The following is a 24,964-nucleotide window of genomic DNA, read 5'->3' as shown; positions in this document are numbered from 1 at the left end:
TTCCTTTGTCCTTTTAACACTCTCAATTGATAGGCTGTATTTTAAACTGATCTTTAGAACTGAATCTGTGAGGATGTAAATTTAATGTCTTGAAGTTTGAATCCTTAGATGTTTTAAATGCGGACACATTGGACTAGCTTAGATGGGATATCCTAAGCCATATGTCTATAACGCCCTAAATGGCTTAGGAGCAGCATATTTTACAGAGTCCTTCCTTCCCTATGTCACTACTCGAGCGCTCAGGTTTTCTGAAGCCGGCCTGTTAGCCTCTCAATGCCGCAGCAATAAGAAAATTGGTGCAGCAGCCTTTTTCAATTATGCCCCCAAGCTGTGGAATACCCTACCCAGGGCTATGAGAGACACACACTAAGTTGACATTTTTAAACAGCAGCTAAAGACTTATCTTTTTAATCAACCTTTTAACTGACTTTACTTCCTTTGTCCTTTTACACTCTCAATTTTATATTTTATATTTTTATACAAATCTGTGCTATTAACTGTCTATGTTAGGAGATTGAGAGGGGATCTTATAGAAACTTACAAAAAAAGGTTGGACAGGAATGCAGCGGATTATTTGTTATCAGTCCTTGACAGCTTAAGGTCCTTGAAGACGTTTAAAACCCGATGGGCGGCACACAGAGAGTGGTGATCAGCGGAACTCTCTCCGTTGAGGCCAGTTCATCGCTATATTTAAAGGGGAACTAGAATCCCCATTCATAAAAGAGAAGGTGAGGCAGGTATACTGAGCGGGAGGGCCATGATCATATTGAATGGCAATGCATGCTCGCTGCCTGCCCTCCTGCACCTAATTTCTATGTAAAAAGTTCCCACGGTAGGCTGTTTTAAATTGTATTTTTGTTTAGACATGCGTTTTTGTGGAAAGCACTTTGGGTTGCATTCAATTGCATGAAAAGTGCTATACAAATAAACTCACTATTATTATTATTATATCTTGGTTAGCATGGATGAGTTGGGCCTGTACATGTGATGTATGATTATACAGGTGCACAACCTTTTATCCGAAATTCCAAATAACGAAAAGCTCCGAATAGCGGCCATTTTTTTGGTCCTTGGCGAAAGGGCTTTGTACTGTCTTCACGTCGGCGAGAGGTGCCAGCAGGTCAGTGCCAGAAAGGGGAGACCCCATTCCAAGGTGAGGGGAATTGCGCGAGGGTTAATAATTGACCACTGCTGCAAGCACGGAGTTAAAAATCCCCAGACGATACACAACTTTTTAACAGCCAGGCAGCAGCATTGTCGCTCCCCAGCCCCTACACCCCTCTGCCAACGGCCAGTGTGACCCCTTCACTCCCCTCTCCAGCTCCCCGCCCATTGACCGGTGAGGGGTGTGCAAGGTACGTCGGCGATGCCAGTGTTCACCGGGGTTGCGGATGACGGGGGGCGCCCCTCGGGCTGTGACGGAGATCCGGCCAGCCCCCCTGTACTCAGGAGGACAGAACTGATGGTGTGCAAGGTACGTCTTGCCCTTGGTTGCGGATGAGGGGGAGCAGCTCGGGTTGTGACGTTCCGGCACCCCCCCTGTACAGGAGCTGAGAGAGGGGGTTGTTTGGGGCAGGGGAGGGCAAGGGGGTACAGTTCCCAGTCTCAGCTCCTGTCCAGGGGGGTGGCCGGAGACGTCAGGACCAATGGGACACCGACTGCAAGCACGGAGATCCCAGAGACGCACAGCCAGCAGCAACTCTAGCCCAGCCCCGCTCCAACTCCAGAGGAACCCGGATTGCGGATGAGGGGGCGCAGCTCGGGCTGTGGGCGAACTGCCACTTGTCGCTGTAGAGGCCCATCGGGGAGTGGGTTCCTGTTGGTCCTGACGTCTCCGGCCACCCCCCTGGACAGGAACTGAGACTGGGAACTGGACCGCCCTTGCCCCCTCCCTCTGCAACTGCAAACAACCCCACTCTCCTGCTCACCTGCAAGGGCGGTACAGTTCCCAGTCTCAGCTCCTGTACAGGGGGGTGGCCGGAGACGTCAGGACCACCAGAAGCCGCTCCCCGATGGGCCGCTACGGCGACAAGTGGCAGTTCGCCCACAGCCCGAGCTGCGCCCCCTCATCGGGACACCGACCCCCAGGCCCACTGCAAGCACGGAGATCCCAGATCAGCAACTCCAGCCCAGCCCCGCTCCAACTCCAGAGGAACACGCTCCCCGTAGGGGCAGAAGCTGATGGTGTGCAAGGTACGTCTTGTTCTTGGGGTGGCGCAGCTCGGGCTGTGGGCGAACTGCCACTTGTTGCCGTAGCGGCCCATCGGGGAGCGGATTCCTCTGGAGTTGGAGGGGGAGGGGGGTATTGTGCTGTTTGATCGCCCCCTGCTATCCCAGGGACAGGGAGACACAGCGGCTTTTGAGAATGGTGGGCAATCACTTCCAAAGTTTTGCCCATACAGTCAGTATACCTCTCCTACACTTGTCTCCCGCACTAAGATCATCTCGCAGAGAATGATCCCAGCCTAACCCTCCCTATTCTCTCCTATTCTGCAAGAAAAAACTACATTGAAGACTGAAACTCGCGATCGAGTAACTGCCGGGATCGAGGCGCAAACTCGCGACCTTGCGGATATGAGCCGAGCACTCTACCACTGAGCCAGCCATTAAAATCTACGCTAAAAATCTTCCATTCCGAAAGCCGAAAAATTCCAAATTACGAAAAGTGTCTGGTCCCAAGGCTTTCGGATAAAAGGTTGTGCACCTGTAATACATTTGGGCAACCCTTCCCCACCACCTCTGGACTAGGCATCAATCTGGGGTTGTGGTTTCAATAAGCCACTAATACCAATACCAGGAATGACAACGTTTTAAAGTATTCTATAGCCCAACTCATAATATGTAACTGATTGCAATAGTGGACCTGTTTAATATGGGAAATAGGGGCTCAGCTCCCATTGAGGGCAGGAACTGGTTTGAGTTTCTGGTTGGGAGGAGATGCAGAAAGGGGAAGTCTTCAAATAAAAAGTGCTTTGCTACGCACTCGAGATTCAGCAATCTACAAAACTATCGAGATATTCAAATCTGTCTGGATAACCAAACTTCCTCTCTAGGCTAGATTTTAGACGTTAGAGATAAAGCGCAGAGACAAGCTGTTTGGCTCACTGGGTCCACGTCGATCAGTGATCACCCCTGTGCACTAAGACTGTCCTACAACTAGGGACAAATTTCACAATTTTACCCAAAGCCAATTAACCTACAATCCTGTATGTCCTTGGAGTATGGGAGGAAACAGGAGCACCCAGAGAAAAGCCACGCAGTCACAGGGAGAACGCCCAAACTCCGTACAGACAGCACCCATAGCCAGGTTTGAACCAGGGTCTTTGGCACGGTGAGACAGCAACTCCACTGCTGGGTCAGTCTATCGCCCTGACATTCAGTTGATGTGGAGATGATGATAATTCTTCTTCTGTGCTATCTGCACTCCATGAAACAATGATTCATGGTCTCAGAATTGCTGATGATCTTAAGTCCACGGTGGGTAGAGCAAGAGCATCTTGGAATCATCTCTATCCAAGACCGCAAGATATTGCAGCGAGTTGTGGACGTCACCCAGACCATCACCCAAACCAACCTCCCTTCCATTGACTCCATCTACACTTCACACTGCCTCGGCAAGACCACCAGCATAATCAAGGACCACTCTCACCCCGGGCACTCCCTTTTCTCACTTCTCACTGAGAGGTACAGAAGTTTGAAAATGCATACTTCCTCATTCAGGGACAGCTTCTTTCCAGCTGTAATCAGGCAACTGAACTGTCCTCTCACATGCTAAAAAGCGCTCCTGATCTCCCATCTACCTCTTTTGAGACCTTTGAATTATCTTTAATTGGACTTCATCGGACTATTTCTTGCACTAAATGATGTGCCCTTTATCCTGTATCTGTACACTGTGCACAGCTTGATTGTAATTATGTATAGTTTTTCCACTGACTGGATAGCACGCAACAAAAAAGCTTTTCACTGTATTGCCACATAACAATAAACTAAACTAAATTAAGTTAAGAGCAATTGACCAGGGGGGAACTAACACTTCTTGTTGAATTATTTTGCATCAGCTGTTCCTCTAATTCTTACTGTGGTATGAATAATTGAATCAAAATAAACGTCATTTAAATTATGCTACCCAATTCTTGCAAATAAAGCAAATCTCTCAAATGTAATGTGCACATTGTGCATTACCTTCTTCAGCTTCAGGTTCGGGTCAGAGTGGGTGTATTTGTACCAGACAGATTTGAGAACGGATGCAAAGGGAGTTACTCCAATCCCCGCTCCAACTAGGACAGCAGTTTCGTACAGAAAGACATCTTCACTGGCAGTGCCAAAAGGCCCATCAACTGCAATACTGAAACAAAGTAAAAGCTCAAGTCAAAAACAAACACTTCTCATAGCTGTAGACACAATGAACTGCAGATGCTGGATTCTTGAGTAAAACATAAAGTGCTGGAGGAACACAGCAAGTCAGGCAGCATCTGTGGAGGGAATGGACAGGCAACGTTTCTGGTCGGGACCCTTCTTCAGACCTGAGATTTCATCTGTCCTTTTCCGCCACAGATGCTGCCTGACTAGCTGAGTTCCTCCATCTGTTTATTATTTTGTTCAGGATTCCGGCATCTGCAGTTTCTTGTGTCTCCATATCACTGATAAATACTAGTCAGAAAGATCTATGGCTCCGTATTCACTTTCCAATTTTTCTTTTTCTCAAGGAAATATGCTCCCCCCTTTTAAACCAGTACTCATTAACATACAATTTTGCCCAATTTTTAATTTACAGTCAACGTATTTATAAAAATTTCCCATTTTTATGAAACTACTCAAAATTGTCAACATATTAGTGAATACTCCCTCTTCCCCTCTCTCCCATCAGGCAAGAGGTACAGAAGTGTGAAAAGGCAAACCTCCGGACAATTTCTTCCCAGCTGTTATCAGGCAACTGAGCAATCGCATCACCAACTAGAGAACGGTCCTGAGCTACCATCTACCTCATTGGAGACTCTCGGTGCTGGACTTTATCCGACACTAAACGTTATACCCTTTATCTATATCAGTACACTGTGGATGGCTTGATTGTCATGGTGTAAAGTCTTTCCCCTGGCTGGTTAGCACGCGACAAAAATATCTTTCCACTGTACCTCGTACATGACAATAAACTAAACTAAACCAAAATTAAAATCTATGACTATAATTTTTCCATGAAATTACCTTCCTAAAGGGCCTGTCCCACGAGCATGCGCCTGCATGCGGCAAGCGTGACCTAACATGGTCGCTTGAGCCGTACGGCCTTGCGGGGCCGGTCCCACTTCGATCGCCGGAGCCTTATGGAGTTGTGCGGAGCTGGTCCCGACATCGCGCAGGGCTCCGAAAAACTGACCGCGTTCAAAAATTCCAGCGGCAACGGCCTGCCGGCCCGCAGCCACATTGAGGCCGTACGCACTGCCTCGATGGGCGTGCGCAGCATCTCGACGCCATACGCAGCGTCTTGACGCCGTACGTCACGCGCAAACTTCCCGCAGACTTCGCTCGAACTTCACGTCCTCACTCGACCTCCGCGCGGCCCCCGCTTCCAGTTTGGCCGCGCTCGCCGCATGCAGTCGCGTGCTGGTGGGACTGGCCCTGTATGGGGATCACTCGACCTCCGCGCGGCCCCCGCTTCTGGTTTGGTCACGCTTGCTGTATGCAGATCGCATGCTCGTGGGACAGGCCCTTAAAGGTAATATTGGCTGCTCGAGACAGCTTCAAATAGATACCTGGGAAGTTTCCATGCTTCTTGGAATTCCTTTTGATCTCCACCGCACACTTTGAACAGATTGTCAGACCAGTCTCCCACTCGTCTCACATGGATGCTGAAGTGGTCTTCCTCTGGGGACGAGGTCAGTGTGAAAGGATGCCACTCCAGACTTGAAATCTTTGAGCACTGGACAGAAATGTACTGGCCAACCTCCATCTTAAAACCTCGCTTTTTCATCTGGAGCTCCAGCACTTTGGACGGGTGGGTAACAACCTGCAGGTAGATATAAGGGTCATGTGTGTTTAATTTTCACATGTACTGACAACAGCACAATTAAATTCCCTCCACAGATGCTGCTTGACCCGCTGAGTTCCTCTAGCGCTTTATCTTTTGCTCAAGATTCCAACATCTGCAGTTTCATATGTCAGTCTGAAGAAGGGTCTCAACCCGAAATGTCCCCTGTCCATTCCCCCCACTGATACTGCCTGACCTGCTGAGTTCCCCCAGCACTTTTAATTTTGCTGTGAACTGTTAAGGAGTATTTTAGTATACAATTTTGCTTTTAGATTCAGACAGCGTGGGAACAGGCCCTCCAGCCCAACTTACCCATTCTGATCATATCTACACTATCTACACAAGTCCCACAACTCTGGCCCATATCCCTCTGAACCCATCCTATACATGTACCTGAAATGTTTCTTAAACATTACGATAGCACCTGCCTCAACTACTTCCTCCAACAGCTCGTTCCACATACCCACCACCCTTTGTGTAAAATAGTTACCCCTCAGGTTCGTATGAAATCTTTCCACCCTCACCTTTAAAACTAAGTCCTCTGGTCCTCAAAAGGAACTATTTTCTTCAAAAAATATTTTTCTTTCTCTGTTCTTGAGTTTCACAGCTTCACAGATTGCAATAGAGATCGGCTATCTGATTCTAGGATCCTGCAAATTCTATTACAAAACTATCCTGAGGTGAAAGAGATTCCACAGGAATCTCTCCCTACCCTTTCCCTTGGTGCTCCAGTTGAGAAAGCACCAAAATGGAGCCCTACTTTGACATTGTGACAGAGGGAGGCCTGTGACTTTAGACACACAGCGTGGAAACAGGCCCTTCAGGTCCGCGCCGACAAGTGATCATCCCGTACACTAACACCATCCTACACACTGGGGACAATTTACAATTTACAGAAGCCAATTAGCCTACAAACCTGCACGTCTTTGGAGCGTGGGAGGCAACTGGAGCACTCGGAGAAAACCCGTGTGGTCACAGGGAGAACATGCAAACTCCGGACAGGCAGCACCTGTAGTCAGGATCGAACCCGGGTCTCTGTCGCTGTAAGGCAGCAACTCTACAGCTGCGCCACTGTGCTGCTCACTGCGGTGCTAAGTGAGGTTCAACCATTTGACATGATAAATCGAGCAGTTTACATCATAGCATTCTTGGTGGAATTTTCTATTTTGAAAATAATAACAGGAATTCTACCCTAATAACTCTCATAACCGAATTTTGGATAAATGGCAAGGCTGCATACAATGAAAACAAATTAAAGAAACATTTACCTTAGTGATGACAACCTTCTGCTGGGATCTCCAGAACCGCACAAATCTCTCACAGACGTACAGAGCCATTGGACCAACTACCCATTTCCATGTCTATAAAAGCATCAATTTGGCTTGGTAAGAAAGTGCAGTATAATGGATTCATTTTTAGTTTTACAGATACAGCATGGAAAAGGGCCCCACCAAGTCCACGCCGACCAGCAATCACCCATACACACGAGGGACAATTTTCACAAAAGACACACTTGTCTGTGAAATGTGGGGAAAAACCGGAGCAACCGGAGAAAACCTGCACGGTCACACGGAGAACGTGCAAACTCCGTACCGATTGCACATGAGGTCAGGATTGAAACCTGGTCGCTGGCACTATATGGCAGCAACTCTATTGCTGCACCACTGTGATTTTCCCACTACTATCATATCAATTTAGTTTAGTTTATTGTCACGTGTACCGAGGTACAGTGAAAAGCTTTTGTTGTGTGCTAACCGGTCAGCAGAAAGACAATACATGATAACAATCAAGCCATTCACTGATACACAAATAATGTACAGTGTAAGATAAAGCCAGTAAAGTCCAATTAAAGATAGTCTGGGCGTCATTTAGGTAAATGGCAGTTCAGGACTGCTCTCTAATTGTGGTAGGAAGGTTCAATTGCCTGATAACAGCTAGAAAGAATCTGTCCATGAATCTGGAGGTGTGCATTTTCACACTGCTATATCTTTTGCCCGATGGGAGAGGAGAGAAGAGGGAGTGGCTGGGATGCGACTCATCCTTGGTTATTCTGTTCTCCTATCATGATAGGAAAGTGCAGTAGAATAGATTACTATTAATAAAGCGTCTTAAAGGAAAGTTGTTGTTTTAAAAGTGAATCGACACATGCATACCATTGGTGGATTCCCCGAAAATATAGGCTTGGGACATTGGGGATCAATTCCCCATTGAGAATATTTGTCCTTGCAGTAGGTGATGTTATGCTCCTTCAGACTTGCCTCTGTCTGACCTCGAACGATTTGCCTGCAAGGAAAAGTTATGTGAGAATGTTTTAGACATTTGACCTAACTTTTCAATTAAATATGGATGGAATAAAGAATTTATTGCCGCTATTTTTCAGAAATCTTTACAACTGGACGTAGACAGCACAATGGCGTAGCTGAGAGCTGCTGCCTCACACACCAGACACCTTGGTTCGATCCTGATCTCGGGTGCTGTCTGGGCACAGTTTGGATGTTATCCCTGTGACTGCGTAGATTTTCTCTGGATGATCTGCTACCTCCCACATCCCAAAGATGTGTGGGTTTGTAGGTTCATTGCTTCTGCAAATGCCCCTAGTGTGTAGGGAGTGGATATAAAAGTGGAATAATATGGAACTAGTGCGAATGGATGATCGATGGTTGGTGTGAACACATTGGGCTGAAGGGCTGTTTCCATGGGCTATCGCTAAACTAAACTAAAGTCAACTAAACTTCACAATTTGCAGGTTAAACTTGTAAGGCCCATTTCAGTTTCATAAGGTCATTAGTGATAGGACTGAAATAGGCCATTCGGCCCATCGAGTCTACTCCGCCATTCAATCATGGCTGATCTATCTCTCCCTCCTAACCCCATTCTACCACATTCTCCCCATAGCCCTTGACACCCGTACTAATCAAGAATCTATCTGCCTTAAAAATATTTATTGACGGCCTCCACAGCCTTCTGTGGCAAAGAATTCCACAGATTCACCACCCTCTGACTAAAGAAATTCCTCCTCATCTCCATCCTAAAGGAACTTCCTTTAATTCTGAGGCTACGACCTCTAGTCCTAGACTGTCCCACTAATGAAACCATCCTCTCCACATCCATGCATATAATTCAAAATGATACTCCAATAATTTACTTATGGAATTAAACATTTGCATATTAAATAGATCCAATTTTCTCTCAGATTTTCCCAGGAACAAATCTAATTAGACCGTTACCACTTGATAAGATAATTCGCTACTTCGTGTTATCTATTATGCTAAACCTAGAGATATATCAGACTGCTGAGATACAAGTAAATGCAGGTGCGGTAATCCTGAGCAAAACACAAAGTTTTAGCACTTCAAGAGTTCAGAGTCTTTCCTTTGAACATCACAGAGGACACTATTAAGGTGTCCTATTTTAGGCCAACATAAACATTACAATTCGTCAGTATAAAAATTCTCATCCTATCACTGATGCTCACAATTTCACACTGCTTCACTTAAAAAAAAACAGGGAAAAACACATCATTGTTAAGCAGGTAACGCAATTGAAAGGGAGTATATTCAGATTTAAAGCAGCAGTCAAAATTCTCATGTCATTTACAGTGAGGTAAGGCAACCGATTAGCAAAGACATAATTGTTTTTAATTATAATTGTTATTGAAATCAAGCTCCACCATCTGTCAGGATCCACATTTGTCTGTACAATAATTGCCACGGCAGTCACCCTATATACAAATAACCCTGTGTATTAACAGGGGCAGAGAAATCGTCTACTGCACCTCCGTAAGGCTGATACTTTTGTTCAGCTTTTGTTCAGCAAGAAGCATGACAAATTGAATATTTTGTTACTGGACATTGATCTGCTGCCACTCTTCACTGAAGAATCCTTGAGCGTTTAATAGTGTAAATAAAGTAGCTTCCAATAAACACTACATACCCTATTCCGTGGATGACCAGTCCGGCAAAAAAGACCACAAACAGGTGGTGGGTGTACCAGAAGACCTCAAAATACTGCCGCCTTACAGTTTCAGTTGATGATGTTATCATGAGTATCAGAGCCAGCGTAATGGCCACCCCACTCAGCCCTGCCACAGTTACAAACACCACCTTAGTAGGATTCTGGAAAGGAAAAACAATCAATTACAACTGATATATTGACCGATCTGAAACAGATGAGAAGTTCAACATGTTTGAGGACACATCTAAAAACCTAGTGATTCCTGTGTAGGAGGGAACTGCAGATGCTGGTTTAAACTGCAGATAGACACAAAATGCTGGAGTAACTCAGCAGGACAGGCAGCATCTCTGGAGAGAAAGAATGGGTGACCTTTTGGGCTGAGACCTTTCTTCAGACCAAAAGTCACGGGAAAAGGAAACAAGAGATATAGACGAGGTAGAGAGATACAGAACAATGAATGAAAGATAAACAGAAAAAGAAATGATGATAAAGGAAACAGCTGTTTGGTGGCTTAGAGCGAGAAGCTGGTGCAACTTACAGTGTAGGTGGGGGAGGGATGGAGAAAGGGGATGCAGGGGTTATGAATTTGAAATCAATATACCACTGGGTTGTAAGCTGCCCAAGCAAAATATGAGATGCTGTTCCTCCAATTTGCATTTAGACTCGCTCTGACAATGGAGGAGGCCTAGGACAGAAATGTCAGTGTGGAAATGGGAAGAAAAATTAAAGTGTTTAGCAGCCGGGGGATCAGGTAGGTTCAGGCAAAGGTGTTCAGCGAGATGATCGCCCAGTCTACGTTTGGTCTCGCCGATGTATAAGAGTCCACATTGTAAACAATGGATACAAGATGAGGTTGGAGCAGGTGCAAGTGAACCTGAATGGTTGTCGGGGTCTCTGGACAATCGAGGGAGGAGGTATAAGGACAGGTGTTTCACATTGTGTTTTTGATTTTTTGTCTTTGGAGCGAATTCTGTCTTTAATTTGTGTATTGGTGATGTCCTTATTATTTATTTTACTCCGACTATATGTTTTTTCTCTCTTTTTAATGTTCTGTAAGGTGTCCTTGAGACTTTGAAAGGCGCCCGCAAATAAAATGTATTATTATTATTAGGTGTTGCATCTCCTGCGGTTGCAAGGGAAGGTACCCGGGGAGGGGATGGTTTGGGTGGGAAGGGATATTAACCAGATAGTTGTGGAAGGAACGGTCTCTGCAGAAGGCGGAAACGGGTGTAGTTGGGAAGATGTGACTAGTGGTGGGATCCCGTTGGAGGTGGCAGAGATTTCAGAGGATTATGTGTTGCATGAGACGGCTGATGTGCAGAAAGGTAAGGACTAAGGGGGACTCTGTCCTTGTTGCGACTAGGAGGAGGGGAGCAAGGGTGGAGCTGCAGGGGACCGAGGAGACACGTGTGAGGGCCTCATCAATGATGCGTGAGGGGAACCCCTGTTGCCTAAAGAATGAGGACATCTCGGATGCCCTGGTATGGAACACCTCATCTTGGGCGCAGATACAGTGTAGGCGGAGGAATTGGGAGTAGGGAATAGAGTCTTTGCAGGAAGCAGGGTGGGAAAAAGTGTAGTTGAGATAGTTGTGGGAATCAGTGAGTTTGTAATAGATGTCAGTGGATAAAGTGATTTCTCCCATTTCAATCTTGTGTTTGGGCAAAAATTTGATGAGAAGCACCGACATTACTGGTCCCCCTGTAGTGAGTCGGATTTCTTTCTATGTCCTTGCCAGTTATTTAAAAGAAGCAATGGGCTTCTTGAATAAGTGAATGGGGAGCCTAAGGGGACATTACTGCAGTGCAAAATTAGTACTTCAAACCTTTAACAAAATATACGACGGATGAGTAAATATGCTCACTCAATTCTGCATGACAGTAAACCCCCTTGTAACGGACCACATGGGGGGGAATGGTGTTCGTTATTGATGAATGTCCACTATAACCAAGTAAGGGATTGGTCCTGTTCTTTTCCCACTTCCAGTTCTTCAACCCCCACCCACACCTCACTCCTTACTTTCAGTCTGAAAAAGGGTCCGAAACTGAAACGTCATTAATAGTGTAGACATGCTGCTTGACCTGCTGAGTTACTCCAGCACTTTGTGTCTATCTAAGGGATTATCATTGTATTCATCAAGTAGTAGAAACAAACAATGGCAGATGCTGGTTTATACACAACAGGACATAAAGTGCCTGAGTTGCTCATCGGGCTGAGGGTGGCGTCGGCAGCCTGGCGTGATGGTGAAGGTTGGTAGGTCTTCAACACCAGCACATCCTTCTTCAGATATGGAGCCCAAAGTGATGCAGAAATATGTACTTGTCTGACCTCCAGCTACACATAAATGCACAGTCTTGAGAACTTAAGAAACAGTAGATTGACGTCAAATTAAAACCCCCTATTATTCCTTTGTACAATTTCTGCAGAAATGAGTTTAGCAGCTATGTTCTAGCAATGTTCCTCTTGTCTCTCCAATGTATTTTGTTAAGGCAACAAAAGATGATTGAACATTACCATGTCTTTGGTTCTAATTGGATTCAGGTAACCTCCCCCGGCTCCCAGTTCAGACAAGACAGCATTGAGTTCTCCCTTTTCACCCAGCTGGCAATCCATGAACCGCTCGACGTTGAACAGGTGTGCAATGATGTGAATGGCTGTGAAGCAACAACGCACAGTCTGTCATCATCCTGTGTAAACTTTCAATTACGTGGATGGCCATTAAAATCAATGGGATTAATGTTTGCTCATTGGCACAGTATAGAAGTTGCGAGACCACGTTTCAGTTGTGTAAGACGTTGGTGAGGCCGCAATTAGAGGACTGTGTTCAGTTTTGGACACCACGTTATAGGAAAGATGTTGTCAAGCAGGAAGTGGTGCAGAGAAGATTTATGAGGATGTTGCCAGGACTCGAGGGCTTGAGTTATAGGGAGAGGTTGACCAGGCCAGGATTCAATTCCTTGGAGCACAGGAGGATGAGGGATGATCTGAAAGAGGTGTACAAAATCATGAGAGGAATACATCGGGTAGACGCACAGAGTTTCTTGCCCAGAGTGGGGGAATCACGAACCATAGAACAAATATAAGGTGAAGGGGTAAAGATTTAATAGGAACTTGAGGGGTAACATTTTCACACAAAGGGTGGTGGGTGTATGGAATGAGCTGCTGGAGGAGGTGGTTGAGGCAGGTTCTATTGCAACGTTTATGAAACATTTGGACAGGTACATGGATAGGACTGGTTTAGAGGGATATGGGCCAAACGTAGGCAGGTGGGATTAGTGTAGATGGGACATGTTGGCCGGTGTAGGCAAATTACGCTATTTACCCGTTACCTGTTTCCACGCTGTATCACTCTATGACACTATTACTCTATGACAGTGTGCATTAAACTGATAATAATGAGCAATACATGGTCAATTAATCCAGCTCTCGATATAGTTCTGAATCGATTGTATGTACCATTTACACGTCAATCAGGACAGCACAGTCAAACTCATCATAGTCTAGGATATCTGCTATTTTTTAGAGAACACCCCACATTCTCCTGTTGTGGAGCCTCAGCAATCCTTGTAGTTTAGTGGAGAACAGATTGCTATTGTGCCATGAGACTATTCAACCCCCTTTGAAAAGACCATCTAGAACCATTGTGGCATCGGGCTGAGCTTCCAGGATGAAGATCTGAAGTTCTCCTGCAGCACCCGGACATTGGTTTGCTTCTGCTTGTGTCGAGCTGAGATGTTGACCATCGGACATTGAACGAACAAGGGTCTGCAACTCTACCATATCCATACGTGAATGGTAGTGGCCACATAGGGAGGAGGAAGCATCCTGAACGTACCCATCCTCAAAGAGCGTGGATCAGTTGGTGATGGCAGAAGAAAGGGCTGAGGTGATCAGAATCACCTTCAGTCAGAAAAAAATAAGTGAATGATCCATTTTGGTCTTCTTCTAAGATCCCCACTATCATTTGTGGAGGGCAAGTCAATGGATATTTTTAAGGCGGAGATTGATAGATTCTTGATTAGTAGGGGTGTCAGGGGTTATGGGGAGAAGGCAGGAGAATGGAATTGGGAGGGAAAGAGCAATCAGCCATGTTTGAATGGCGGAGTAGACCTGATAGGCCAAATGGCCTAATTCTGCTCCTTTAACTTATGAACTTATCATAACACCAAGACTTGGGTCAATTTAATTCTCTTCAACTGATGTCAAAGGAAAACAACCTCATTGGACCCTGACAAGAAAACGTAACTGGGAATGTTCGTACAGATGCAACACTGGCCACTGTCTGACAATGCAGAAATTGCCCACTATGTCTTGTATCAAAAACAAGCAGGGGAAAAACAATTTGCCCAATTACCACCGCAACTTGTACTCTTAGTCATCAGTAGTGCAATGGGGACTGCCATCAACTGTACTGTCGTGTGGTACAGTTCTTCTGTAGAAACAAGGAACTGGAGATATTAGTTTACATTAAAGAACACAAAGCTTCAGAGTAACTCAGCTGGTCAGGCATCTCTGGAGAACATGGATAGGTGACGGTTCAGTGTGAAGAAAGGACCTAACCTGAAACGTCACCAATCCATGTTCTCCAGAGAATCATGAGAGGAAAAGATTGGGTAGACACATTGTCTTTTGCCCTGAGTAGGGGAATCGAGAACTAGAGGACATAGGTTAATGGGGAGGAGGGGGGGAAAACGACAGATTTGTATTCCTGAGGGGTAACTTTTTAGTAAAGGGTGGTGGGTGTATGGAACGAACTGCCGAAGGAGATAGTTGAGGCAGGTACCATTGCAACTTTTAAGAAGCATTTAGACAGGTATATGGATAGGATGGGTTTGGAGGTGTATGGGCCGAATGCAGGCAGATGGAGCAAGTGTAGATGGAGCATGTTGGTTGGCGTGGGCAAGTTGAGCCGCAAGGCCTGTTTCCATGCTGTATGACTATGGCTCTCTATGACTCTATGTTGCCTGAACCTTTTGTCTTACTCCGGAATGTTGTGTACATGTTGTTCTTCAGATTTGGTAAAAACCAAGACCACAGCTCAGAAAACATATTGCAGCCTTTATCCAAACGGACAGAGGTACTGAATTCCAGAGGCACGGTAAGAGTGATCTCGACAACAAGGCAGCGTTCAACTGAGTCTGGCATCAAGGACCTCTTGTATAACTGAGGTCACAGTTTCAGTTTCAGTGCTCCTTTATTAGAACTGAAGACTGGAATTACCTGTGTTAATAATACTGTCAGCCGTTCATTGTAACATACCGAGCTATGGCTTCTGATGTTAGGATTCAACCAGATATCAGAATCCACCAAATTTCATTCAAAGTTTAGGATTTTCACCCCATAATATATACTAATTTTGCCCCATAAGTAGTAAAGAATCTCTCTCTCTCTCTCTCTCTCTCTCTCTCTCTCCCCTTCTCTTTCTTGTCTCTCTCTCCACACTCTTCCCTCTCTCTCCACACCCCTCTCACCACCTCCCCTCTCTCTTCCCCCACCTGTCTACACCTGCCTCTCCCTCTTAATCTCACTCTCTTTGTCTCCTCACACACCCCCACTCTCCTCTCTCAATCCCCCATCTACATCCTCCTCTCTTTCTCTCTCCCCTCTCTCTCCAGCCTCTGCTCAGTCACACTACCCAATCTCTCCCCTCTTCCTGCCCCCTTTGTGTCTACACCCCCCCCCCCCCTCTCTCTCTCTCTCGCTCTCTCTTTACCTCACTCCCTTCTCTCCCCCCCCCCCCCCCCCCCCCCTCACTCTCTCGCTTTCCTCCCATCTCTCTCCATCATGGCCCTCAACAATGTTGAGACAAGACTGATCTTCGCGAGCACCTGTAGCATTGCCCATGACATGGCGTGGTCCCATGCAGGGGATTTTCCTAATGTAACCATTACAGTTCTTTTTGCATTATTACTTTTGGGAGAAATCTATTGATTGGTTCCTTTCAAAATCCTTTAATAGGTGTAATCTTATATTTTCTATTTGAATTCTCACCTGAAGATACACATGTAATTCCTGACACCGATTTGATCTGATTTTTTTTTTACTTCAGGAAAAAAGTAAAACCTGCTAAATAACTAGGGTTCTGCATTGACTATAATGCAATAGGGGAATTCTTTGCGATTTACCTGTATGCAGAGCGATCATGTAAGCTACCATTTTTGTGAAAGGTGGATGTTTGTCATTTAGAGATCCAGTTGTCTTCTGAGAGTGTCGGCCCTTCGAGCCTGCAACCACATTCAATATATCAATTAAAATGCCTTCTCTCTATACCTCCTGGTTACAAAGCAGTTCCAATGAACCCTCAACTACCCTCTCTCCAGCAATTCTTCTCATCTCGGTTTGAATATCCTTAAGCTGTGACCCCTTGTCTGGCTCCCCGTCGGGAACCAATCTTCCTGCATCTAGCCTGTCCAACCCCTTAAGAAATTTTGTAAGTTTCTATAAGATCCCCTCTCAACCAAACCAGGGAATCAGTCTGGTGAACCGTCTCTGCACTCCCTCTATGGCAATAATGTCCTTCCTCAGATTTGGAGACCAAAACTGTACGCAATACTCCAGGTGTGGTCTCACCAAGTCCCTGTATAACTGCAGTAGCACCTCTCTGCTCCTATACTCAATTCCTTTTATGAGCTAACATACCATTCGCAGCACTGCCTGGATGCATGCCTACCTTCAATCTGGTGTACCAATGCATCTCCCCCTTTCAGAGATAGTCTGCTATCCGTTTTTGCCTCTTCAATTCAGGATGTATCTCTAAATGAATTGATATATCCTTGAATATTGATCACTTGTTCACACCAGTTCCATGTTATCCCACTTTCCCATCTGCTCCCTACACACAATTTACAGAAGTCCACATGTCCTTAGGATGTGGAAGGAAACCACCCAGAGGAAACCCACGAGGTTACAGGGAGAACGTGCACAGTCCAAATAGACAGCACTCGCGGTTAGGATCGAACCCGGGTCTCTGCCGCTGTGAGGCAGCGGCTCCACCAGCTGCGCCACTGTGTTGTCCTTTAACTGTTAACTGTTTCTTTTTCCACAGATGCTATATAGTTACAGCACTTTCTGGTTTTGTTTCAGCAACTGACTTTGACCATTGCAGCATCATGCTGCCCTTACCTGCTATACCCCAAGAGGAAACTCATCATCTTATCTGCAACATCCAGGTTTCAGACCAATGAGGCACTAGGACCTAGTTATTTGAGCACCCGGTAGTGCCTAGGTGCTCAAATAGCTGAGCTTAATGCCTGACTTTGCAGAGCAACCGATTAACTAGAAACAAGAAACTACTGATGCTGGTTGATTATAAAAAGAGACACAAAGTGCTGGAGTAACTCAGCATCTCTGGAGTACATGGATAGGAGATTTTTAGACTTTAGAGATATTGCGTGGAGCCCACCAAGTCTGCGTCGACCAGAGATCACCCCATACACTAGCACTAGGGACAACTTATAGACGCCAATCAACCTGCAAACCTGGATGTCTTAAATTCGTGGGAGGGAAATAGAGCACCCGGAGAAAATCCATGGTTTTCAAGTCGAGACTGAAGAAGGGTCCTGACCTACAACATCATCTACCCGTGTTCCTCATAGATGCTACCTGACCCGTTGAGTTACTCCAGGACTTTGCAACCATTTATTGATAAAATAACAACAATTATCTACACTGTACAGCAAAATAAATCCTGAAAGCTTCTTTTGGGGGCTATTTTCAATCTAAAGCACCATTGGAAGGAGCCTTGAAGCCTTGAACCTTCAAAAACGAGAAATAACAAGTAATATCAAAAATAACAAGTGAACCATGCACAGAATCTTTTACCCAGACGTGAAAATGTGAAAAAGTCAAATAATTCCGTGCAAACTTGTGGACTTTGAACAGATTCTTACCCCGCAGGTTCCTCGCACGAACGACAGCAGGTTTCGACAGACGGGTAGCAGGATCAGCATGCAGTTGAAGTTTAAACAGGCGGCTGGTGCCCGAGCCCAGGCTAGAGCAGGCTAATGGATGAAAAGAAACAAGCGTGAGTTCAAATGGATCCGTGGGAAACAGTGCACAGATAATACACAGGTTCACCACCCTCAGTTCCAGAACCTTTCTGGATTATCTGTTTTTGCCGGACCAACAGAGGTCACGGCCCTCGAGGGGAGTCCAATGGTACGGGAACGATCCAGCTAGATCGCCCAAGGGCCGAGATACCGAGATACCGGCCCGCAGAGTCACCCTCGGAAGTCGGATGTGGGAATGGATCTGCCGGCTCTGGCCGGGCCGGAGTTCCAGAGCCTCGGCCACCGGGGGGGAAATCGACCAACTGATCGGCTGCGGAAGTCCCAACGAGGTTGAGAATGGCCACCTCACCCAGCCTAGGTCAGCGGGTGGCACATTTTCGAGGCTGGGGGGACGGGGAGGGGAGGGGAGGGGGGGGATTTAAAGCGCGCTCTCGTGATTTTGTTCAGTTAAAGGAGGTGCCGGACCGCCAGTTGCCAGAAAATCAATGGTGGACCTGTATGAGGATGTTGCCAGGGCTCGAGGGGCTGAGGTAGAGGGAGAGGTTAGGCAGGCTGTTCTCCACACATGCTGTTCTCCACACATGCTGCCTGACCAGCTGAGTTATTCCAGCACTTTGTGACCTATTGTTCTTTTAAAAGATGTTATTCCTTGGAGCGCCGCAGGCTGCGGGTGATCTTATAGTGGCGTATAAAACCATGAGGGGGATAGATAGGGTAAATACACAGAGTCTCTTACCAAAAATAGGTGTCAAAAACCTGTCGACATACCTTTTTTATTGGGTGTTATCCAGTTAGCGGAAAGACTGTACGTGATTACAATCATGACGTACAATGTACAGATAAGAGATAAGATGAGAGGGGAAAGAGTGGAAAGTGGTTTAGGGGGATATAGGCCAATCATGGGCAAATGGGCCTAACTGAGACGTGGCATAGACAAGTTAGGCTGAAGGGCCTGTTTCAGTGTTGTGTGCCTCTATGACACGACTGAAGCACAGTCCATGATTGTCGGCTCCAACTCACCCCAACCAGCTCTCGTGTGTAATAAAACTTGAGTCCATCATCATAGACAAAATAGAAATGGACGAAGAGAAATGCGTTGATTCCAAGCCACGCCAGCTGCAATAAAAGAGGGAAATGAACACAAACAATGCCACTCGACAGTCAGACCAGCATGTTACAGGAAGCACTATCACAACACTGGAGGGGCTACAAAGGAACATACCAAGGAGTTGGGGCTGCACTGTGGTGCAGTGGTAGAGTCGCTGCCTGACAGCACCAGAGACCAGGGTTCGATCCTGATGACAGGTACTGTCTGTATGGAGTTTGTACGTTCTCCCCGTGACCGTGTGTGTTTTTTCCGGGTGCTCTGGTTTCCTCCCACATCCCAAACATATACAGGTTTGTACGTTAATTGGCTTCTGCAAAGTGTAAACTGTCCCTAGGGTGTAGGATAGCGCTGGTGTATGGGGTAATCACTAGTCAACATGGATTAGCTGGGCCAAAGGGCCCGTTTCCACGCTTGATCTCTAAAGTTTAAAGTCTAAAGAGTTTAACTGCTGCCTAACCTGAAAGGATTATCGGGGTCCCTGGACAGGATCGAGGGAGGAGGTACAGCAACAGGTGCTGCATCTTCTGCGGTTGCAGGGGAAGGTACTTGGGGAAGGAGTGGTTTGGGTGGGAAGTGATGAGTTAACCAGGGATTTGCGGAAGGAACGGTCTCTGCAGAAGGCGAAATGGGGTGGAGATGGGTAAATGTGGCTAGTGGTGGGATCCCGTTGGAGGTGTCGGAAATTTCGGAGGGTTATGTGTTGTATGCGACGGCTGATGGGTGGAAGGTAAGGACTAGAGGGACTCTGTTTCTGTTGTGAATAGGGGTAGGGAGAGCAAGGGCAGAGCTGCAGGATACCGAGGTGACACGAGTGAGGGCCTCATCTATAATGGGAGAGGGGAACCCCCGTTCCCTAAAGAATGAGGACATCTCACATGTTCTAGTATGGGGAACACCTCATCTGGGCGCAGATGCGGCGTAGACAGAGGAATTGGGAGTAGGGGTTAGAGTCTTTGCAGGAAGCAGGGTGGGAAGAAGTGTAGTAATAGATGTCAATTAATAGTCTATTTCTTGTGATGGAGACTGTGAGATCAAGAAAGGGGAGGGAGGTGTCGGAGATGGTCCAAGTAAATTTGAGTGCAGGATGAAAATTGGTGGTGAAGTTGATGAAGTCCATGAGTTTTGCATGGGTGCAGGAAGTAGCACCAATGCAATCATCAATGTAAAGGAGATAGAGCTTGGGGATAGGGCCAGTGTACATTTGGAACAGGGATTGTTCAACGACGTACCCTACCTACAAAGAGGCAGGCAGAGCTGGGGCCCATACGCGTGCCCATAGCTACGCCTTGGACTTAGATTAAGTTCTAGGAGTCAAAGGAGAAGTTGTTGAGGGTGAGGACCAGCTCCGCTAGGCGGAGTAGAGTGTTAGTAGAGGGAAATTGGATGGTTCTGCGGTCGAGGAAGAAACGGAGGGCTTTAAGGCCTTCATGGTGGGGGATGGAGGCACGGATATATATATATCTGTGTGTATGTGTGTTAGGATTACATATAATCCTCATTTTTGGAACAAAATAATAAAATAAATGAAGCAAAGTGACTGTGATGCTGAAGCTGAAATGAACTTTATTTTTCATTGTAAAAACTGGTCTTCACTGGAGTAACATGGATAACACCAGCTGCTTCTTCATCTGATCACTTCCCATGTTGTTGATAAATCATACACTTCAGGGTGAGGATCATGAAGATGTGAAGAAGTGAGACACTGACTGAAGGACACTCTGACCTGTTCTCATTGACAAAGTTATGTGGCTGATCCTGTTGATCTGGTCAACAATGACCCCCCCCCCCCCCCCCCCCACACACCCTAAAGTTACCACACTCCCCCTCCCCAACCAGAAAGAATGACAGCAGGAATCACAACAATGGCGGTTAAACTCTCTCTTGTTTGTGATGCTCATCACCTAATAATTTGTAGGGGCGATTACCCTTTACATCTCCCACAAAGGGCACCTGGTTGAAGATCACATCACCACAAACCGGTATTCAAATGTAATTTCAGAAATTACAACCAGAATAAAAATAGAACAGTTTCCTGTTTCACTTTCATAAATCGCTCCAATCCACAGTTATTTACTTACATGCATCATTAACAAAACTTGAAACCTGTCCACTTCAGATATTATTCGAATGAAGCTCTCCACGCCTTAGTGTAGTAGAGTGGAAGTTGTATCAAAAATAGGAGAGCGTTTTAAAATGATAGCCCCTTTCTCTGTACACTATTGGCAAGACTGATCAACTCTCTCTAATTACCCTGAGGAGGCTTCTGCCATACTGTGCAGTACATTTCTTGTTTTCCTTTGCAACAGTTGTGATGAGAATGTCTCCAGACCCACTTCAAAAGCAAATCAAGTTTAAATATTAGTTTAATGATTAAATATTAGTTTGAAGCCAGGCATTAGGATTCCTTCTCTTAAAATACATTTGTGAATTATTATGTTTTTGAGGAAATCCTATAGCTTCTGGATTTAAAAAAATCTTTTCTTACCCAGATTATTTTTAACCAAATTCTTGAGCTATCTCAGTGAAATTCAACTCATATTCTTTACATTTATTAGTCTAGTTCAATGGGCTATGATATCAGTAACATAAATGCTATGTTAACAATTCTTTATTTTTTAAGAAAATATAAATACTATAAAGGTAGATAATTACGATACACGCAACTCACTAATATAACAAATGCAGAGCTTCAACCCTAGATTCAGGGACAGTTTCTTCCCAGCTGTTATGAGGCAACTGAACCATTCTTCCAACAACTAGTGAGTAGCCTGCACTACTATCCACCTCAGGCTTTCTTTGATCAGACTTTATTGGACTTTATCTTGCACTAAACGTTATTCAATTTATTCCCCTTATCATATATCTGTACACTTTGTATGGGTCGATTGTAATAATGTATTGTCTTTACACTGACGAGTTAGCAGGCAAGAAAACCTTTTCACTTTAACCTCGGTACACATGACAATAAATTAAACCAAATTAAACGTTTTCTTACCAAAGTAAAGATTCTAACATTACCCTCATTTGAATATATTTTTAATTTGTTTTTTTGCCACAGCACACATTATTTAATTTGTTAATAAATCAATTTTACCTCGAGTGCATTGCAACTAAAGGAAATATTTTAAACCAAATATTTAATATCGATGTAATAAGCTGAAGTAATATTGAAAGGAAATTGTTCCAAACAAGAACAAAACTCTGAGCAATTTCATAATCATTTCCAGCATGATCATTCGAAAGAGATTAATTGCTAAATTCTGAAAAAGTTTAATTTCAGCATTCAACCTATCAACTCCCCTCATGAATTTATACACCTCTTTAAGATCATCCCTTAGCCTCCTGCGCTCCATGAAATAAAACCACAGGCCGCCTAATGATTCCCTGTAGCTCAGGCCCAGGAAACCTCGTAAATCTGGTCTGTGCTCTTTCCAGTTTACTGGCTGAATAATGAATAATTAAATTCATAAGCATCAGTGTTAATTTGTCCATTTTGTTTGTTTGTATTAAACATTATAAAATATAACTATTTTATATTAAACTATAGCAATGCTTTTAAAGTTGTCTAATATTACATCCGCACATTAAATAAGATATAATTTTAATTTATCACCGTCATAAAGCGAATCAGCAAAATCATAATTCTTGTATTTATATTTTAATTAAAAATAAATTGCTTCCATAGCCAACAAAGAATTAAAGTATGTAGGAAGGAACTGCAGATGCTGGTTTACACTGAACATTGATTACGTGGCCAAACAACTAATATAATTTGAAGAATAAATCAGTAATAAAAACTTTGGAACTTGTCCCCATTGCATTCGACATTTAGAGTACTTACAATCACAAAGATGGAAACTCCCTCGTTCACCAAGCAGTTTCCCATTGTTGAAGTAACTGTGAATCCAGCAGCTCAATGTTAATTTAAGCAAGCATTTAAGGAAGTGAGATTTATTGATGAGGTATGCAATATGCTTCTGAAAATGAATGAACAAATCAAATACTTGCATTAAATAGATACCATTTTTTAAAACCAAAATTAATTATTTTATTCTTCTGTAACTTGAATTTAGTCTGCATTATAAAAATTAATAAAGGACTTCAGATGTTGGAAATAGCATAAAAAGTGGAAGCCTTAAAGATATTTATGCAAGCAGAGGTAAAGTCTGAAGTATGGTCTTGACCCAAAACATCATCCATTCCTTCTCTCCAGAGATGCTGCCTGTCTCGCTGAGTTATGCCAGCATTTTGTGTCTATCTTTGGTTTAAACCAGCATCTGCAGTTCCTCCATCCACAGAGCTAAACCAGGGCTGCCAACTCTCACACTTTGTGCGTGAGAATCACGCATTTGGACAAATTCTCACGCTCTCACACTGATCACAAATTTCTCACGCTCTGTCGTGAGAAATTCTGTGATCAACGAAAATTTTAAAACTCATATAAACTGTATGGACCGCGGGTGTTGGAGAGTCGGGGCTGAGGAGGATTGAAGCAGAAGCAGCGGGCGGGGACAGATGCGGGGAGCCAGGGCTGGCAAGGGCTGGCAAGTGTTTGCGGGGCTGGCAAAGTGTTTGCCGGGGCTGGCGAGTGTTTGCGGGGCTGGCGAGTTGCTCGCTGCAGCTTCAGACATGGAGCAGCCTCAGTGCAAAAGTCTCGGAAGTGTCGGAGGCGTCGGAAGCATTGAGGGACAGAGACTCTCAAAGGGAGGGGGAGAGAGAGAGGGGAAGGAGACAGGGAGACTGGGAGGAGAGAGAGAGGGGGTGAGAGGAAAAAGAGGGGGGGAGAGAATGAGGAGGAGGGAGGGGGGAAGAGAGGAGCGAGGAGAGGGGGATGGAGACGGAGGGGGAGGGGGAGAGAGGGGGAGAGAGAGGGGGTGAGAGAGAGGGGGAAGAGGGGAGGAGAGAGGAGAGAGAGGGGAGAGAGAGGGAGGATAGGGGAGAAGGGAGAGAGAGGAGGGGGGAGGGAGAGGGGGGGGAGAAGGAGAGGGGGGAGAGGGGGAAGAGGGAGAGAGGGAGGAGAGAGAAGAGGGGGAAAGAAAGGGAGATAGGGGCGGGGCAGGGCCAGATTTAGATGAAGAGAGGCCCTAAGCTATTTCACTTGTGAGGCCCCCCCCTCTCCCAATCCCCAACCCCCACTAGAGGACCATGACTACCTGACAGTGACAGTGTGACACTTTTAGATCCTACTGTATGTTGTCATTAAACAGTTGGTTTTAAAATACATATTGGATTCACCGCGGAGCGGGCGATGCCTTACCTGGATCGCCATTTGAAGCTCCGGAGTGTTTGGCCTGCTGCTTCAACATCATGGAGCTGTGGTTTGCGGAGCTCCCAGCCTCGGGCTGTGCTGATATCAACATCGCGGAGTCCTGGGATCCCTTTGCCGTGGGCCGCCAGCGTGAATCTCCGCCCAGCTCGGCCTGTGGACTTCGGGAGCCGTGGCCTCCGGTAGGAAGTGGCCGATTCGGAAGTCCAAGCAACTGAGAATGTTCTCCCATTCCGACGTCTGTTGCAGTAATCTATTTTTGGCATCATCAGTCAGTTCTATATCTTGGTATGGAGCTTTTGCATTTTTCAGCTTGAAATTGTGCAATATGGTTCATACTGTAGCGAGCATTTTAACTTAAACTTGAATGCAATATATATGCTTTAAATTGGAGGAGGAGCCCGGCCAGGACTCACCCCACAGAGCACAGTCCCTCCACGCACTAGAGTCTCCCACCCCTGCAGAGTAGTTATTAAGATGGCTGATCCATGGCGGTTGCTGCTGGGACACAAGTCGGGGCCTGATCAATGCCAGCTGCGTCGCCTGGGCGAGGGTGTCTAATGTTGTGAGACCCGAAACACCCGATAACCCCAGGTCACATCACT

General features: G+C 45.5%; 1 protein-coding gene across 1 annotated transcript in view; it reads right to left on the bottom strand.

Moving 5' to 3' along the window:
- The window catches only part of LOC129702683 (cytochrome b-245 heavy chain), a 34,745-nt gene extending 11,722 nt beyond the window's left edge, over positions 1-23,023 (bottom strand). Inside the window, exons 1-10 of the mRNA XM_055644585.1 lie at positions 22,935-23,023; positions 19,006-19,101; positions 17,866-17,976; positions 16,102-16,177; positions 12,491-12,630; positions 9,956-10,137; positions 8,176-8,305; positions 7,291-7,383; positions 5,748-6,001; positions 4,183-4,345 (exon numbers count right to left, since the gene is read on the bottom strand). Coding sequence (XP_055500560.1) covers positions 4,183-4,345; positions 5,748-6,001; positions 7,291-7,383; positions 8,176-8,305; positions 9,956-10,137; positions 12,491-12,630; positions 16,102-16,177; positions 17,866-17,976; positions 19,006-19,101; positions 22,935-22,979 — 1,290 coding nt within the window. The 5' untranslated portion in view covers positions 22,980-23,023. The remainder of the gene's footprint in view (positions 1-4,182; positions 4,346-5,747; positions 6,002-7,290; positions 7,384-8,175; positions 8,306-9,955; positions 10,138-12,490; positions 12,631-16,101; positions 16,178-17,865; positions 17,977-19,005; positions 19,102-22,934) is intronic.
- Positions 23,024-24,964: the final 1,941 nt, after the last annotated feature.

The sequence above is a fragment of the Leucoraja erinacea genome, chromosome 13 (genome assembly GCF_028641065.1).
Source record: "Leucoraja erinacea ecotype New England chromosome 13, Leri_hhj_1, whole genome shotgun sequence".
Classification (NCBI taxonomy): domain Eukaryota; kingdom Metazoa; phylum Chordata; class Chondrichthyes; order Rajiformes; family Rajidae; genus Leucoraja; species Leucoraja erinaceus.
The sequence above is the reverse complement of the archived record's forward strand: the minus strand, read 5'-3'. Positions and strand labels throughout refer to the sequence as shown.